The sequence below is a fragment of the Euleptes europaea genome, chromosome 7 (genome assembly GCF_029931775.1).
Source record: "Euleptes europaea isolate rEulEur1 chromosome 7, rEulEur1.hap1, whole genome shotgun sequence".
NCBI lineage: Eukaryota > Metazoa > Chordata > Lepidosauria > Squamata > Sphaerodactylidae > Euleptes > Euleptes europaea.
Window position 1 is genome coordinate 10702326 of NC_079318.1, and position 17188 is coordinate 10719513.

At 45.5% G+C, this 17188-nt stretch overlaps 1 protein-coding gene across 1 annotated transcript in view; it reads left to right on the top strand.

Annotated features, from left to right (window-relative positions):
- The window catches only part of PLEKHG1 (pleckstrin homology and RhoGEF domain containing G1), a 122235-nt gene that overhangs the window by 43376 nt on the left and 61671 nt on the right, over positions 1 to 17188 (top strand). Inside the window, exon 2 of the mRNA XM_056853198.1 lies at positions 14963 to 15501. Coding sequence (XP_056709176.1) covers positions 14963 to 15501 — 539 coding nt within the window. The remainder of the gene's footprint in view (positions 1 to 14962; positions 15502 to 17188) is intronic.

Sequence of the window (17188 nt, forward strand, 5' to 3'; positions counted from 1 at the left end):
GGAAGCAACAGATTTCTAAAAATGCCCAGTCAGACAGGGAATGCAGTTTGAATCAGTGATGGGATAAGAGAGGGTTTGTACTTTCCCAATCAACTACATTTGTCTTTGCTTTGATTACTTAGAACAGGGCTGGGGAACCTTTTTTCTGCCAAGGGCCATTTCGATATTTATAACATCATTCGGGGGCCGCACAAAATTATCAACTTAAAAATTAGCGCACTATATTTAATTAATTAAACATGAATTTAATTAAACATAGAATGGTCACAATGCAGACCTTCTCATATCAAAAGATATACATGCATACAAATCCAATAACCATACACTAACATCTTATATGTGCAAATCTAAATGTCCTATACAAGGTTTGTACTGCAATGAAACAATCCATATGAAGTCCCAATGTGGCTGCAGCCTAAGACTGAGACCATTTCAATATGCACACAGTGTCCAGTCCAAAGGTTTTTCCATCGGGTCAAGCAGGGGGGGAAGGGGGGAGATGGCAGCATGGGTTTCGGGTGGCCGGCAGGGTTGTGGCCAGGGGATCGCCCCGCCACATGGGTCACAGGTGAGCTGGGAGGGGAAGGAAGGTTCAGGGATGGCATGGCCAGAGAGCCCGCTTTACCTGTTGGCCTCGGGGGAGAGCAAGGGGTTCAAGCCACGGTGCGGCCAGCATGCAGCCCAGCGATGGGGGAGACGGCGGCAGGCGCTTTGGGCGCCCCAGCAAATTCAGGCTACAGTGTGGGGTTGTAGCCGGGGGATCGCCCCGCCACACGGGTCAGAGGCGAGCTTGGAGGGGGAGGAAGGATCGGGGACAGCATGGCCGGAGAGCCCGCTTTACCTGTTGGCCTTGGGGGAGAGTGAGGGGAGGGCCGCATAGGAGCCCACCGAGCCGGCGGAGGGGCGCAGCGCGGCCAGTGGCAGGCCGGCAAGGGGGGAGATGGCGGCACGAGGTTCGGGCGCCCCAGCACCTTCAGGCAGTTGGGCTGCCAAGAGAACCAGCCCGGCCAGGCACATGTTTTGTCTTTCTCTCTAGGAACAGGAAGCGGGGAGACTTGAGAGAAACGCCCCCGTCTTGAGTTTTGTGCGCCTGTGCTCCCGCCTGCCAGCAAAACCGAAGTGCCGAGAGGAGGGCCTGGCTAGCAACAGCTATCTCCCTGGAGCTCCCGGCCTCAGCAGGCAGGCCGCGGGCCTGGTACAATGATCTAACGGGCCGCATCATCAGCATACAGTAATACGGGTATATGTACTGATCCTAATCTGGGGCTGTGGCCATCCACTGTGGACAAAAAAGGGGCAAAATCATTTACAAAGAGATTGAAGAGGTGAGGCGGCAATAAACATCCCTGTTTCACCCCTTTATTAATTAAAATCGTTGGGGTAAGTCTTCCAAAGGGAGAGCATCTCACTTGGCAAGAAGTATCTGAATATAATCTGTTTATAAGAAATATCAATCTCTTGTTCGGGATCATCCGATCAAGTTTCTCCCAGAGTAAGGTTCTCGAGACAGAATCAAATGCCCCTTTTAGATCTAAAAATGCAACGAAAAGCTTACCCTTCCTTCTTTATGGTACTACATTGTATGTTCAGTTGAACTTGCTAGTTTGCATTATTTTAAAAACACTTAAATGTGTATGATGTCTCATGTTTTAGCTTCTATTTTTAATTAATGTAGGCATTGTGTGACATTTATATGCAAGGCTGTCTTGTGCTTTTGCCAAAAGACTTACAGTGCAAATTTCTCATTAAAAAATTAGTATTAGTGTTCTACTCACTACCTTTTCTTTACAAACCACTTCAACTATAAAAAATGTTGCTGTTAAATTTGGAAAATTTGCAGATACTTTAATATACCAAGGATTTCTCAAGTTACTGGTCCAATAAAATACATCACTTTGTCTCCTTTATTCTCTGCCATCAGTGTGGCATTGACATCCTGCTCACATACATTCTGTATTTTTCTTAGTGTTGTCTAGTGTGAATCAGCGGTTAAAGGAAAGCAACCAAAATGTTTTTGAGCTGTTTGATGTGCCCCCCGCCCTGCCAGCGCTATGCCTAAAAGAATAGTTTGCAGAGGGTTGCTCAGTGAAGTGTGCATTTTAAAGTTACCCACAGTGGTGTCTATTGTCCTGTGCCTGAATTGAATGATGTCATGTTTCATTTAAGGCTCTTAGCCATGCCGAGGACTGCATTTGGTGCGGGCAGTGAGAAAGTTGTGAATCAGGTTTCTGTGGAGCCTTTTGTGTTAAGGGCTTCGATAGCGAAAAGCTGACTCATGCAAGATTTCTACCCAAGGAGCTGTATAGACTAGTAAGACCTTCTCATTTTACCCGAGTGCCCCAGTGAAGTAATTTTGGAGCTGCTGGAGTCGGAGAATGCCTTTATCTTCAGTTGCACAGGTAAGCGGCAAGTTTTGAGGGAACGTAAAGAGAGGAGAAGAGCTTGTTTGTTTTCTCCTTAAGGAGCTGGAGACATTCCTCAGTGATGAGGTCCTGTCGCAGAGACTTTTTCCTCACAACAAGCACCGATTCGGGACTGTAGCTTACGACAGGGCATGACAGAAGGCTGTACAATATGGTATGATGGCACATTTGAACTTGGAAACCGAGGCAAACCGGCAAATGAGTCTCTTGCTGTCCATAAACTGAAGCTGCTGTAGAAACCTCGCTGTAGCATTGGGGGGGGGGGGTAGGAATACCATAATATTAAGTGCTTCACTGGCTGCATTTGGTAGTTATTGAATGATTTACTATACATATAGTGTCTCAGCTTTAGAAAACAGGAATATATGCATAGCTCTGTGAAAAATTCAAGTTTTTCTTGCCCTACTTGAATTCTTTGGAATAACAATTAGTTTTTAAAAATACATCTGAGCTATCCATGCTGCTTATAACTATTTTCTACATCTGAGCTATCCATGCTGCTTATAACTATTTTCGGATGACACTGATGTTCTAACAGAGTACCTTAATTGGTTATGTTTCTGTGACAGAAACAGGGCAAACTGTGAATTTAATTAACAATTTTCTTGACCAAATTGTTTGTCGTTCTTGTCCAGCAACATGCGTCTATATGAACGAATGCTCAAATTCATAACATATTTGTTTTTTGCATTATGTTTGATTTCAACATATTTTCAAGAAAATTTTCTAACTCTGTATTTATGATCACTTGACTTTCACTGCTTGAAACTTCTTAACTTCTTATTAAGAACAGGAACAAAGGTAATAATCTGAAGCTCAAATCTGATTGCATATAGCATAAATATGTCAACTGTTTTGGAAGTATAAATTCATATTAAGTTAGTGGAAATTTTAAAGTTCAATGTTTGATAGGTGAGTTGAACACAAAAATCTCCAGTGACAGCACATCAAAGTATATAGCTAATAGTTATAACAATTAATATATGAAATATAAATGGGTGTGAAGTTGAAAATTTGTCATTGTTGGGTTTCTCAAACTGTGTTATAATATATTGGTCTCAGAATGGAAAAATATACATTTGACTGTGGTCTTTGAAATGTACAGGAAGAGAGAATCTCTTCGGTGACTGTGGGATATACAGGCAACAAGACAGTTCAAGTTATGGTTAAGAATAGAAAGTACAGTATGGCACATTTAATTTAAAAACTTAATTTAAATTAACATTAGATTAACATCTGTGGGAAAGTTCTTGTTTTATATGTGATCTTGTAGCTTGTGGTATCTAGTGTTATACTTAGCCTGGCATTGTAACACAATCTCTGTGGGTCACTTTTTCGTTAATTAAAAGCCTCTTGGGGTGTCAGGGAATAGGCCAGACAGGGTGGGGAACTTAACTACATTTCTGGAAAGGTATGAACAAGAAAGGATCATGTTGCTGAAACACATTTCCTTATGAGTGTTGATAAACATACAATTATCCTTCTTTCCAGTGCTTGGCTAGCACAAATACCGCCCCTCCCCACACACACACATATACTTAGAAGTATGAAAATATGCAAAGCAAGTGTTTCTTTGTCTTATTTTAAATACTGAAGAACAACAACATGTGACATACGGCTGCTGACAAAAAAGAAGCCTTGTGTCAGATTCTTCTCTTTTCCTTGTAACGTTTCGTAGGATTTGTGATGCCTCCTTCCTCTACTACTGATAGCCAGTGGTGTGGAGTGGGGCATGGAAATAATACTGGTAAGTCTAGCTGAATGTTACAGGAGACAGGTAAGAACTCAGCCAGGCTGTTGCTTTTGGCACTGTCCTAATATCAACCATTTAGATCTGCCTGTGTACATTTTCTGTGGAATCTATGGGTTATAGAATCCCTGAATCTGAAAGGACTTTGAAGATAATCTAAAACAGCTACCTGTTCTTGCAGGCTTATTGTATATTTATTTGGATTCTAGCTCCCCCTAAAGGCTCATAAGGTATAACCATTTGTAAAAAAAAAATTGTACAAAATATAGTTGCCACTAAATTCCCAAAAAACCCAGAATTCAGCTGCAGACTTTAATATCCAGCCAAGCTGGTTCTGCTGTGGAACTCAGGAATCACTTACTACTTTCATCACGTCAAGCCTCATTAGGCGTGCTCAAAGGCAATCCAGCTGGGACAAAAACTGTGGACATCAAAAGCATGTGCCAGGGTTCTGGTTGCCAAAAGCCAGAAAAAGGCAGCTTTTTGATCTCTGGGCTAGTTGCCAGTTTCCCCCCACAAAAACCAGAATCTAGCCTTATAGTTAGAATTTTGGAGTAAAAATCTTTTTCACTTAGGATTCTGGTTCCGGGCTGTGGCTTGGAGGCAGGTCCAGAGGTACACTCACTAACCCCCTATCATCAAAGAGTATCAGCCACCCATGATATCTGGCCCCCACAGATACAGGACAGTACTGCATACACATACAGTACACAGAAAGCCAGAAATAACTCACACAGAGCAGATAGACAAGCAATAGAACTTAGAAGGAGATAACTCAGAAAAGTGAGGCAGGCCACAAAATACTGGTAAATTCTTACATGCACTATGTTATCAAGGAATGTAATATAAAGGCTTGTATCATAATGCTAGGCTTAGCAAAGTTTTGGGTAGAAGAGCCAGGTCCATTGGAGGAAGTCTCCTGAGGCTGGAGGAAGGATTCAAATGTTTCTGAGCAGAGTGGTAGGACATAAATTATTGATAATACTTCACTAAACATTTACCCACTTTACTGATGGGGACATTTACACACTTTACAGATGCTGAGGCTAGAACTAAGGAGTATAAATGAATTCAAGAAAGCAGCTGCAGCACAGATAATTCCACTCAAGAAAGTAAGCTAACATGTCATCATACACATGCGGTCATATACTGTGCTCCCTTTCATAGGTGTATTCATATATGCACATGCACAACCATTCTGGACAGTACACAGACAGAACATATAACATGTCTGTTTGGAACATACCTGTGCCTCTCATATGTGGCTGCATCAGATATTACACCAAATAATGTGGCTTGACATTTAGCATTATGTGACCAAGCCTCAGTCTCTCTCACTGCAGTTACCCCCCATCCTTCTGTTTCTGGTTGATGCTTGCCCACCAAACCAGGATTGCAAGTCATAATCAAACAGAAGTTTGCAAGTCTGATTTGGAGTGCAGGCACATACCATAGCAGCCAATTATGATATTAATGACAGTTGGCTTCAAACAGGAAGAGAAGGGGGAATTGCTGTCAGTGAGGTAAATGTGTAAGCCCAAGGCTTGCTTATGGTTTGGTATTGTAATTGAATAGTTGGACAGAACACACAACTCACAACATTCCTCACATTTTTGCACAGAGGGCACATACAACCACACAGGAAAAATACACAATATATTGTATAGAAGAAGAAAAGAGCAAGAGTCCAGTAGTACCTTAAAGACTAACAAAATTTCTTTCAGGCTATGAGCTTTCATGAGCCACAGCTCACTTCTTCAGATACAACTAGAATGTGAATCCATGTATCCTTAATTAGAGAAAAGTGAATTAGACACCCAATGACAATAACATGTAAAAGTCAAAAGTAAGTAAATGACATTAGCAGGCGTGATTGGATTAGGTGTGATATGAAGATTAAGTGTGATATGCAGATATGGATATGTGATATGGATTAGGTGTGATATGGATTAGGTGTGATATGCGTGGTGTGGTATGCACCATGTGTAGTGGTCATGGAGAAATCAGCATTGGTAATGAGACAAGAATCCTAGATCTCTATTCAATCCAGGAGAATGGCGCTTCATTATTAGTTGTAATTCATTGAGCTTCATTATTAGTTGTAATTCAGCAGTCTCCCTTTCTAATCTCCCTTTGAAATCCCTTTGTAAAAGAACTGCTACTTTTAAATCAGCAATTGGATGTCCTCCACTGGTTTCTGAATGTTGTGGCTTCTGATGTCAAACTTGTGTCCATTTAATATTTGTCTCAGGGACTGGCCTGTTTGTCCAGTGTAGAGGGTGGAAGGGCATTGCTGGCACTTGATGGCATAAATCACGTTAGAAGATGAGCAGGAGTATGAACCTGAGATACTATGGCTGACGTTGCTGGACCCAGTGCTAGGATCTATATGAGAGCATATATTGATCTATAGCTTATAGAAGTGTGTCTCAAACATCTTTTTTTAAAGTCCAACTTCTGAACATTTGCTGTCTTCTGGACCCAGCTCCAGTAATCTCTTCTGCAAACATCCTTGCACACAACTGTGGACATGCAATCCACTACTGCATGCGAAAATCTGAGTGGTGATGTAGTAAACATTCACTGGCATTAAAAGAGAAATAGAACAAGAAGTCTGTAGCTCCCTCCTAAAGCTGTGCCTGGAAACAAAGCATTGGTTCTTTCTGAACTGCCTCCTTTCCAAATTGCATTGGGGTGATGGGAAATGAAAGTACCACCATCACCACAAATCTAGCGTGTGTCAGTGAGTGTCCACTGCTAGAGGGCATTTAGTCTGCTCAGTCTGCCCTGGATGTGGCTGGTGGGACAAATTACCCCCAAAATAAGCAGGCTGCACGAGTCACCAAGATGAAAGAAGGCAAAGACAAATGCCAGTAGTGCAGCAGGAAACTGGGGCTTTTAAGTATTCCATCAATAAATTTTCACTTTCCGCTGCACCTGTCGGCATTTGCTTTTCCTTCTTTCATTCTGTAGGAGAAATGGAATTTCTCCTTTTCTCCGTGGACCTTTGTACCCCTAGAGCAGGGGTGGAGAACCTTTTTCCTGCCAAGGGCCATTTGCTCATTTATAACATCATTCAGGGGCCATAACCAGGTGTAGATCTCCCGGCGCAGGTGGGGGGGAGGCTAGGGTTGCCAGGTCTCCAGCCACCACCTGGAGGTTGGCAACCACAGGGGAGGCCATCCAGAGAAGGCCTGGAGGGCACCCCCACTCCCCCTCCCTCCCAGGAGGGAGGGCAGCCAACGGTGGGCCCCGAGCAAACGAGGCGCCGGGGGGGTGAAGCCCGCAGCCAATCCTCAGGGAAGGAAGGGGGGAAGGAAGGAAAACAGAGAAATGGAGGGGGAGAAAAGGAAAGAAGGAGACAGACAAAGAAAGAGACGAGGGAGAGGGGGAGAAAGGAGAAAGAGTGACAGAAAAAGAGAGAAAAGCCTTCCCCCACACACACACACACCTGCACACGCCGACCCCACACAACTGGGCCCCAGGCTCCCCACCTCCCCCAACACACACACACACATGGCAGCACACACAGCCCCGTGCGACCGGGCCCCAGCCTCCACGCCCTTCCACCCCCCACCCCCCGAGTCCACAAAAGGCCCTCCAAGCGCAATCGGCTCCCACACGCATGTTCCGTCACCGGGAGCCACCGGCCTCTCCCCTCCCTCGCCGCTTGACAGGCAGCGAGAGGGGCTTACAGTGTGCCACGGCGTTCCTGCATGCCGCGACTGTAGGGGGCAGCCTTGGGAGAAGTGCCCCTCCCCCTCCCCCTCCTCTCGCCGACCAACAGTTGATGAGAGGAGGCCCAAAGGGCGCCGTGGCCCCAGGAACACCCTTGGGGAGGGCCGCGCTGTACTTGTGAAATCTAGTCCTGCAGCAAACCCATAAACAGACTTCAGCAGACAGCAAATCCACGAAAGCAGTTTTATTGGGAAGAATTGACAGGTTTCAGAAGCCATATTCAAAAGGATACTAGTAAGGGTCAAAGGCAAGGCAAGGCACATATATGGGAGAGCAAAAGGAGATAACCGGTTACCCAGGCAACCCCCCCCTCCAACAGGCAGGAAGGAGCACTTGGCGATTCCCACACTATGGGAACCTATGAAGATTAAACACGGTGCATTGACTGGCCTTGGACAGAATAGCACAACAGCACCTGGAAGCAGCACACCAGCATTACCGCATACCATCCTCATGGCCTGCTCCTGACATTCAGCCCCCCTAAAGACCCCCCTTCACCCTCCCACCGTGGGTTTGTGAGGGTAGGCGGCATGGAATTCTTGTACCAAGCGGGGGGTGGAGACATCACAGGTGCATACCCATTCATCCTGGGCAGGACCAAAATGTTTCCAGCGGACCAGGTATTGAAGGGTACCGTAGCGAATGCGAGAATCCAGTATTTTAGCTACTTCAAAATGCTCCTCCCCACCCACCATTTTAGGCACTTCTGGTTGTGGCTCAGGATGCCTTTTTTGGGAAGGAACATACAGTTTTAAAAGACTGACATGGAACACAGGATGAATTCTTCGTAGAGACTTGGGCAAGGAGAGTTTCACAGTCACTGGATTAATAATCTGGGAAATGGGGAACGGACCCACATACTTGGCACTGAGTTTATCGCATGGGCGGGTGGATCGCAGGTTCTTGGTGGACAGATAGACGAGATCCCCCACTTTGCATTCCATACCGGGGGAGTGATGTTTGTCAGCTTGAGTCTTGTACATCCGTTTGGCTCGTTCCAGATTTTTAACCAGCCATGGCCAGGTTGTTTGAATAGTATGTACCCACCCGGCCACGTCAGCTCCCCCCCCTCCCCAGAAACATCAATATGACCAACAGGGCCAAACTCTCTACCATGGACAATCTGGAAAGGGCTGAACCCTGTGTAGTGGTGAACCGCATTATTATAAGCATGTTCAGCAAAAGGCAAAAGGTCTACCCAATCATCTTGATGGTAATTAACATAACAGCGCAAATAGCATTCCAACACCGTAATCACCCGCTCAGTTTGACCATCCGTTTGGGGATGGAAGGCACTAGACAATCCTTGTTCCATTCCGACCAATTTGAGAAAAGCCTTCCAAAATTTGGCCACGAAATTTGAACCCCTGTCCGTCACTATTTTGCTCGGAAAGGAATGGAGACGGAAGACATGTGACACAAAGAGGCGGGCCAATTTCAGGGCAGAAGGGATACCTGCGCAGGGTACAAGATGCATCTGTTTCGAAAACAGATCAGTAATCACCCAAAGAACTGTCTTTCCCCCACTAGGGGCTAGGTCCGTCATGAAGCCCATTGAAATTACTTCCCATGGTTTAGAGGGGGTCTCTAACGGTTGTAAAAGTCCGGGCGGCTTGCCCTGGGGTCGTTTGGCCACTGCACATATGGGGCAGCTGCGGATGAAGGAGTCCACATCTGACCGCATGCCCGCCCACCAAAACTGTCTCCTTAGCAAATGCAATGTCTTGAGAAATCCGAAATGTCCGGCGGTCTTGGCGCCATGAACCAAACCCAAAACCTCCCCCCGCAACACTTCCGGAACATACAATTTAGAATCCTTGTACCAAAACTCTCCGTGTTTAATTAGACTAGCCGGAAGGGTCTGTGAGGAAAGTTCTGTTTCATAACTGCGAAGAAGAGTCTCCTTAAAGGAAGCAGTTAGTCCTTCCACCCCCTCCGGAGTTGTGCCGGGCAGCTTAACCGGGGACGGAGCCGACCCAGGCGCAGGGAGCGGCTGAACGGGGCGCTCGGGTCCCCGCACCTCGGGAACCGTGGCTGAAAGTCGCACAGGCAGAGGAGGAAGCGAGGCAGGCGGCGCTGCCGGCTCAGCTGGGCATGGGGCTTCCCCTCCCACCGAATGCGGCGGCGGTGGGGGTCGGGTCTGAGAATGAGTTTGCACAGCCAAAGTGGGCAATAGACCTCGTTGGGCAGGGGTGAAGAGCGCCTCTGTGGGCCGATCAACTTTGGTGGGATATTGGGGAAGTCTAGATAAAGCATCAGCCAATAGATTTTGCTTCCCTGGTACATGTTTCAGGACGAATCGAAACTGGGCAAAGAAGCCCGCCCAACGCACTTGTTTCGCGGACAGTTTGCGAGCCCCTGTTAAGGCTTCTAGGTTTTTGTGATCGGACCACACTTCAAAAGGCACCTTGGAACCTTCGGAAGCGTCTACGTGTGCTAGGAATGGTTGATTGCAGTCTGGGTGCTGCAAAACAGGCTCGGATGTAAAAAACTGCTTAAGACTATTAAAGGTGGCTTGACACTGGGGGGTCCAATCCACCCGGGCTGTAGTCCCCTTTCCCTTAGTCTTAAGGAAGTTCGTGATAGGCAGCGCAATCTGAGCAAAATGTGGGAGGAATGCCCTGTAAAAATTTGCAAACCAGAGAAGTCTTTGGACTTGTTTACGAGTAAAGGGTGGTTCCCAACCGAGCACCGCTTGCACCTTTTCTGGATCCATAGTCAGTCCCTGGTGCGAGATAATATATCCTAGGAAAGTCAATTGCTTCTTGTGGAACTCACACTTAGACACTTTAGCATAGAGCTAATTGTCTCTGAGATGTTGCAACACCTCTCTGACCAAGGCAACATGCTCATTCATGGTTTTAGAGTAAATGAGAATGTCATCTAAATAAACCACCACTCCTTTGAACAGCAGATCATGGAGAATTTCATTAATGAGTTGCATGAAGACCCCCGGGACCCCTTTTAATCCAAAAGGCATCACCATAAATTCGAACATCCCAAAGCAACTGGAAAAGGCTGTCAGAGATTCATCCCCCTCCCGGATTCTGACTCTGTAATAAGCCTCAACTAAGTCCAATTTGGTGAAAATGTGTCCCTCCTTCAATTGTCCCAAGAGATCAGAAATGAGGGGGATGGGATAGGCATTCGTTTGAGTAACAGCATTGAGTTTTCGAAAGTCAATGCACAAATGCAAATCTCCTGTTTTCTGACGCACAAAGAAAGCTGGTGCCGAATAGGGCGCGGTGGAGGGTCAGATGAAACCACGAGCCAAGTTCTTGTCTAAGAACTCGCGGAGCACCGTCCGTTCTGTAGGGCTCATTGGGTAATTCTTACTCTTTGGCAGTTTTCCATCCCCCACCACCTCAATAGCACAGTCCGTCCAGTGGTGGGGGGGGGGTAACACATCACACTCCTGCACATTAAATACATCCGCAAAGTCCTGATATTCGGGTGGCAATTGGATCAGACTGGAGGTGTCCGAGGCCAGGGCAGGAGTTGGTTTGATTACCGTCTTAACAGCCACTTCATATCGGTGTAACTCACATAGCGGGCTATTGAACATTAAAGTCTCAGCTTCCCAGTCTATGGAGGGACTGTGTCCTTTGAGCCAATTTGCTCCTAACACCACAGCGTATCAAACATTGGGCACAATAGTAAAGTTGATTTGTTCCCAGTGGTGGCCAATTCCCACTGCCACTCCGTCAGTGCGACGGTGTACTGGGCCCCCCCTGAGATCACTGCCATCCATTTGGGCAAATTGAACAGGTGCCGGCAAAGGGACTGACTTCACTTGGAACACCTTAAAGGTGGTTTTGTTAATTAACGAGCGGGCACATCCAGAGTCTATTAAACCCCCCCTCCAACAGGCAGGAAGGAGCATTTGGCGATTCCCACACTATGGGAACCTATGAAGACTAAACACGGGGCATAGACTGGCCTTGGACAGAATAGCACAACAGCACCTGGAAGCAGCACACCAGCACTACCGCATACCATCCTCATGGCCTGCTCCTGACAGTACTGCGCCTCCGCGGCTGGGCCCTGGAGCTCCCGAGGGCCACGGAAAATGTCCTTGGGGGCCGCATACAACCCCTGGGCCGGACGTTCCCCATCCCTGCCCTAGAGGTACTCTTAGTTCCCAAAGGGAACCTGTTCCACTTTTTGAGAATCACTATATGCCCCTTTCAGGCATGCGCACACCACGCGGAAACACGTGTCCTAAACCAAATAGTAAGTGTGCTCTAAGCCTCTCCAATTCAGTTCTTGGACAGTCTGCCAGCAACAGCAGCAACCATCTCTGTTCCTTCATCAGCTGGCACCAGCAGCCAGTTCAGCATAGTTACCCCCGTGAAGTTCTTTTCCTCTTCTTTATCCACTGTGTCCAAAGAAAAAAGTTACCATTTAAATAGTTTAACATGGAGCATAATAATAAAAACCCAACCCCTGTTCATCTTTCAGATAGTGGGTCAGAAAGCAAGAAAACTAGATAAACTATTTTATTTTAGGGTCAGTTGATAATCTTACAAAGTGTGTGTGCTTAAGTTGGCAACCTTTAGATCTGGAAGTCTCTGTGCCTGTTGAAGCCTGCATGGCAAGTATTCCACCTCTGTGCCCTCTCAGGCGACTCGATGTGGGTGGCAAAGAGGGTGCAATTACCACTGTGCAGGCTGCAACAGGTGCAAAGGCCTCTATGCTCTGGAGCATACTAACGCTGCCACTGGGTTGAGAAATATTCTTGAACAAGGGGCTTTCTTTCTCAGTGTACAGCTGCATCTTTGAAGAGGAGTAGGCGAAAGACCTGACCTGGGTAGCCTCAGGCTAGTCCAATCTCATCAAATCTCAGAAGCTAAGCGGGTTGGCCCTGGCAAGTATTTGGATGAGAGACCTCCAAGGAATACCAGGGTCGTGACGTGGAGGCAGGTAATGGCAAACCACCTCTGAATGTCTCTTGCCTGAAAATCCTATGGGGTCGCCATAAGTTAGCTGTGACTTGATGGTACAAAAAAAAAGGGGAGAAAGAACCTTGAATCCCCTCTTAACTGCTATCATTTTCAGATATAAATTTGCAATATATAAATTCTATGACTTGTGCTGCAGGCTTCAACTTTTGCCTTGATATTTGCCAAAGTCATGTTGAAAGCTTTAAAAAGTGGTGCAAATAATTGTCATTCTTTTTGGGGAACATAAAATAGTGGGAAGATAAATAAAATGTGTATTGTGGAATTCTTAGCAAGCCTCAACTATGTTTTTTCAATTCTAAGGATTGGTTTCATTTTAATTGACCAAGTGCTCTTTTTGTTTACTGTGCATTAATGAACAGTGCAGTGTTAACAAAGCAAACATGACTTACTGGTGCATTCAGGTTATCTGTAAGTGAGACAACCTATCAGTGCAACAGGAAGACAGACTACCAAGTGATTGAATGAAACGGGAACTCTTTATGACCCAGCTATGGCAGCTAATCAGGTGTCCTTTGTCACAGATCTTTTGCTATAAGTCTTGTGATAAATTAGCGGAAGGCTTTTCCAGTTATCTTGTTTATCCAGGTTCCAAGCCAATCCAAGTCAGCATGGCAATATTCTGTTTTAGTGGGTCTTTAACATTGATAAACATATACATATTTCTTTATCAGAAACCCAAGGAAATAACCTTTTTTTTTGCCAACTAAAGAAACTCTATACAATACTAATTGTGTGAATAATCTTCAGCAATAAGATACTCGAATTATTGCTGGACTGTTTCTTTGCATGTACATTTTTAAAATCAAAGCAAGTATTTAAAAATGTGAAACATTTCTTCTATAGATTTTGAATAGGTTTAGGAGTTTACAAGGGTAACTTGGAGGTTATACCAGTATATGCTGTAACTGGAGTTCCTGAATATGTAAGAATATGTAAGAGCTTCCCTCCTCTCACCTCTTTCCCAAGTGGGAAGAGAAAACATAAAGCAGGTTGTGGGTCTCACTTGTAATGTGTAGTTCTGGCCTTTTAACAAAAAAGGTTCTCAGGCTGGTTGTCTGGAAGGTTTTCCTTTTCAACATAGACAGGTACTTGCTACAAGATTGCGAGTCTGTGGGAAAGGATTGATGGGAGAATGTGATAAAACAAGGGAGGGAATCGAGCAAAACGAGAAAACTCTGCATATGTAATAATAGCTGTATAAAGAATTACATGGACACAAATGGAGATAGATAGATAGAAAAAGGTGTCTCACAGAAGAAAAAAATGAGTTAGCAGTATCATGCTGAGAAATGCTGATTAGTGGGCAACAATGTATTTCTCATTTCCTGACAGCTTAAGTCATTTCTGCATGGTCGCTGTAACCTCCTTTATTCCGTGTTTCAGCCAGGATCTAACTTTTCAGTATGCACGATATCCCATTACTTGGAACGCAAAACCAACCCGGGTCCTCCCGTTCCTCTGTTAATCCGACTTTTCCCCTTCCCTTGAGCTCGGCCCGGTTCCAAGCAACATGCAGATGGCAAGCAGGGGAAACACAGAAGATTGGCTTCTGTCACAGCCAATCACAAAGCAAGAGGCGGGGATTCAAGTGCTTCCTGCTACCTTGGAGCTCTTTCTGAGCAAAATAAAGGCTTTTTAAAAATAAGGCTTGGATTTCTCCCCCCCCCTTTCAGATTGCTCCATTTTTTGTGCTTAAAATGCTTTTTTATGCGGCAGTTGGGTTTGCGGGGAAGGAAATATTCTCTCATGGGGAGCACTGTGAAATTAGCCAATTACAGAGCAGCATTTAAAGGGGTGGGACTTGATTTGAGCTTGGGAGACTGCTTTTCTTTACTCATGGCTCAATTAGCACATAGTTTCGTCCCTGATCATTCAAGCCAATGCATACAGTTTCCCCCAAATCGGGTTACATTAATATGCAATGAACCCAGGCCCAACCAGGGAGATCAAACCCATGCATAAAAGGTCTTACTTAACATTGTCACTGTTTCTTTTATAGGCAGTTATTTGTGTATTTTAATATCAGTTGGTTGCTATTTGCGATGACAGTGGTAACAATAACAGCTATTTCTTTTCTTTTTTTAAAGATGGCTGCCACTTGCCTCTTGGTGAGTTGCCTCCTGTAATGGTGGGCGCCACCCCCAAGGCACCAAGGACAGACCTGCACAGAGAGAACAGACAGCTCCGCTGCCGTGGAATCCAGACCATGGAACTGTCAGACAGCGACCGTCCAGTCAGCTTCAGCTCCACGTCGTCTTCGGCATCCTCCAGGGATAGTCACTGTTCCTTTGGCAGCAGGACCACTTTAGTCTCAAACAGTCATCTCGGTTTATTCAACCAGGACAAGGAATCAGGGGCTATAAAACTAGAGCTGAGTCCAGCCCATCAATTTCCCAACAAGGAACTACGAAAAAATAACCTTGTAGAGCAACAGACCGCTGAGGGAAGTCTGGGAAGAAGGCAAAGTATGCCACGGAAGGTGGAATCCAAGGAAACTAGCAGAAACTGTGTCATGTCCCTGATCAGTGAGCCCACCAGTCCAAAACTCCTGTATGTGGACAGAGTAGTCCAAGAAATCCTGGACACAGAAAGGACATATGTCCAGGATTTGAAAAGCATTGTGAAGGTAAGTGGGTCTATTTGTGACTGCTTGCGCGCACGCGCGCGCACATACACACACAGGTAATCTGCAAAGAGTTCAACATGATGAGAACACCACAAATGTATGGTATTTATTGTAAGGCTTGCATTCAGTTGCCATTGCTGTGGGCTGAGCAGGCAGCTTGCTGTGGTGTCAAGGGATAAATAACTGTTTCCGTAAATAAGAATACTGGGACAGCTTCATCTGCTTATGTAGGCCTTGTCGATGATAGGAAATAAGAATTATTGGTGGCTCTAATAACAATAAAAAGCTCCAGTTTGTTAGCTAAGTAGCTCTTTTCTGGCCTTTTCAGGGTTCTTGAATTTCAAAAAATCGTCTGTATAGTTCTTAGATCAGGGCTTCTCATGTCCTCTGGTTCCACATTTAAGAATCTAGCACAAATATGGTACCTTGTACATTTTTTGGGAGGTTTGCATTATTTTCTACTGCCTTTTGTCCTAGCAAAACCATCATGGACATGCTGTAACAGTGCATTCCTGAGAGGAATGCCTGCGCTGGGCTTAGGAGGCAACGCTGCTGTGCAGCCTCCTCCCAGCGCAAACATCTGTGGGAGATACGCCATCTAAAAGGTGGCGTATCTCGCCAAAAATAAAAAGGGGCGTTCCCGGGCTGAAAGGGCTTTGGAGGCAGCCTAAAGGCGGCTCCATCCCCAGCCTGGCGCTGGAACGTCCCTGGAACGCCTCCCAGGACGCTGGCGTGGCCTTTGACGGCATTCTGATGCCGGCAGAAGGCTCTGTCAACATCCAGGCCTTCCCACCGGCATTTGGGCTGCTAATGCCGGTGTTAGCAGCCCAGACGCCGGCACGGGGGCCCAGACACAGGTGCGGCGTCTTCCTGACCTCTTAAGGGCTTTCTCCCTGGAGGCTCAGGAATGCTCTGTCAGTTTTATAATTCACTGGAGTAGGTGAAAAGTTCTCCTACCTTTTGGGCACAGCAGTGGGTGACAAGTATGAATAACCAGGTGAGTTGGAACGTCATCAGTTGTCCCTGCCCATGGATGCAAGATCTGCTGAGTACCATTAGTACACTAATTGCATCCACATTTGCCTTTGTTAATGAGATTTTGAACATATAGAACAGTTTGTCAAAATGAGAGACCCTGTAGTGATGTACAGACTTGTAGGGGAGCTATATTCATTTAATGCTGTATTGGTTTGGATGCTTTGGCATCCCTGTCCAGCACAGACTTATCGCAGCGACATAGACATAATCTGCAGTAATAATGTGTTGCTGTGGGCAACTCGCTGTGTTAAGTACATTGCTAATCCGGAAAAGCTAATACTGGTCTGATGATGACACACAAAAGCAGACAGCGAGGAAAAAAAGATTACCAAGGTTTTATAGATAAAGGCATGTTTTTTAAAAAAAATAATCCTCAGAAACAAGTCCTTTCCTGCACAATTGCTTTAGGTTCTAGTTTTACACTTAAATCTTCCATGCAGAAAACATATTAGAGGTTCTTCAGCAATTGTAATAGAACACTAAAACAAATAATTCTTTTTGTGGACAGCAGAGTTGGTATTAAGGGAGTAGCTGTTTGGTGGTTTCAGTCTTTTCTGTCTGGTTGGACACAGAGTTTCCACCAGAGGAACAGAATCAGAGGAGTAGGATTTGTCCTGTAAAGTGCCACAAGGTTATTCTGTTACCTATG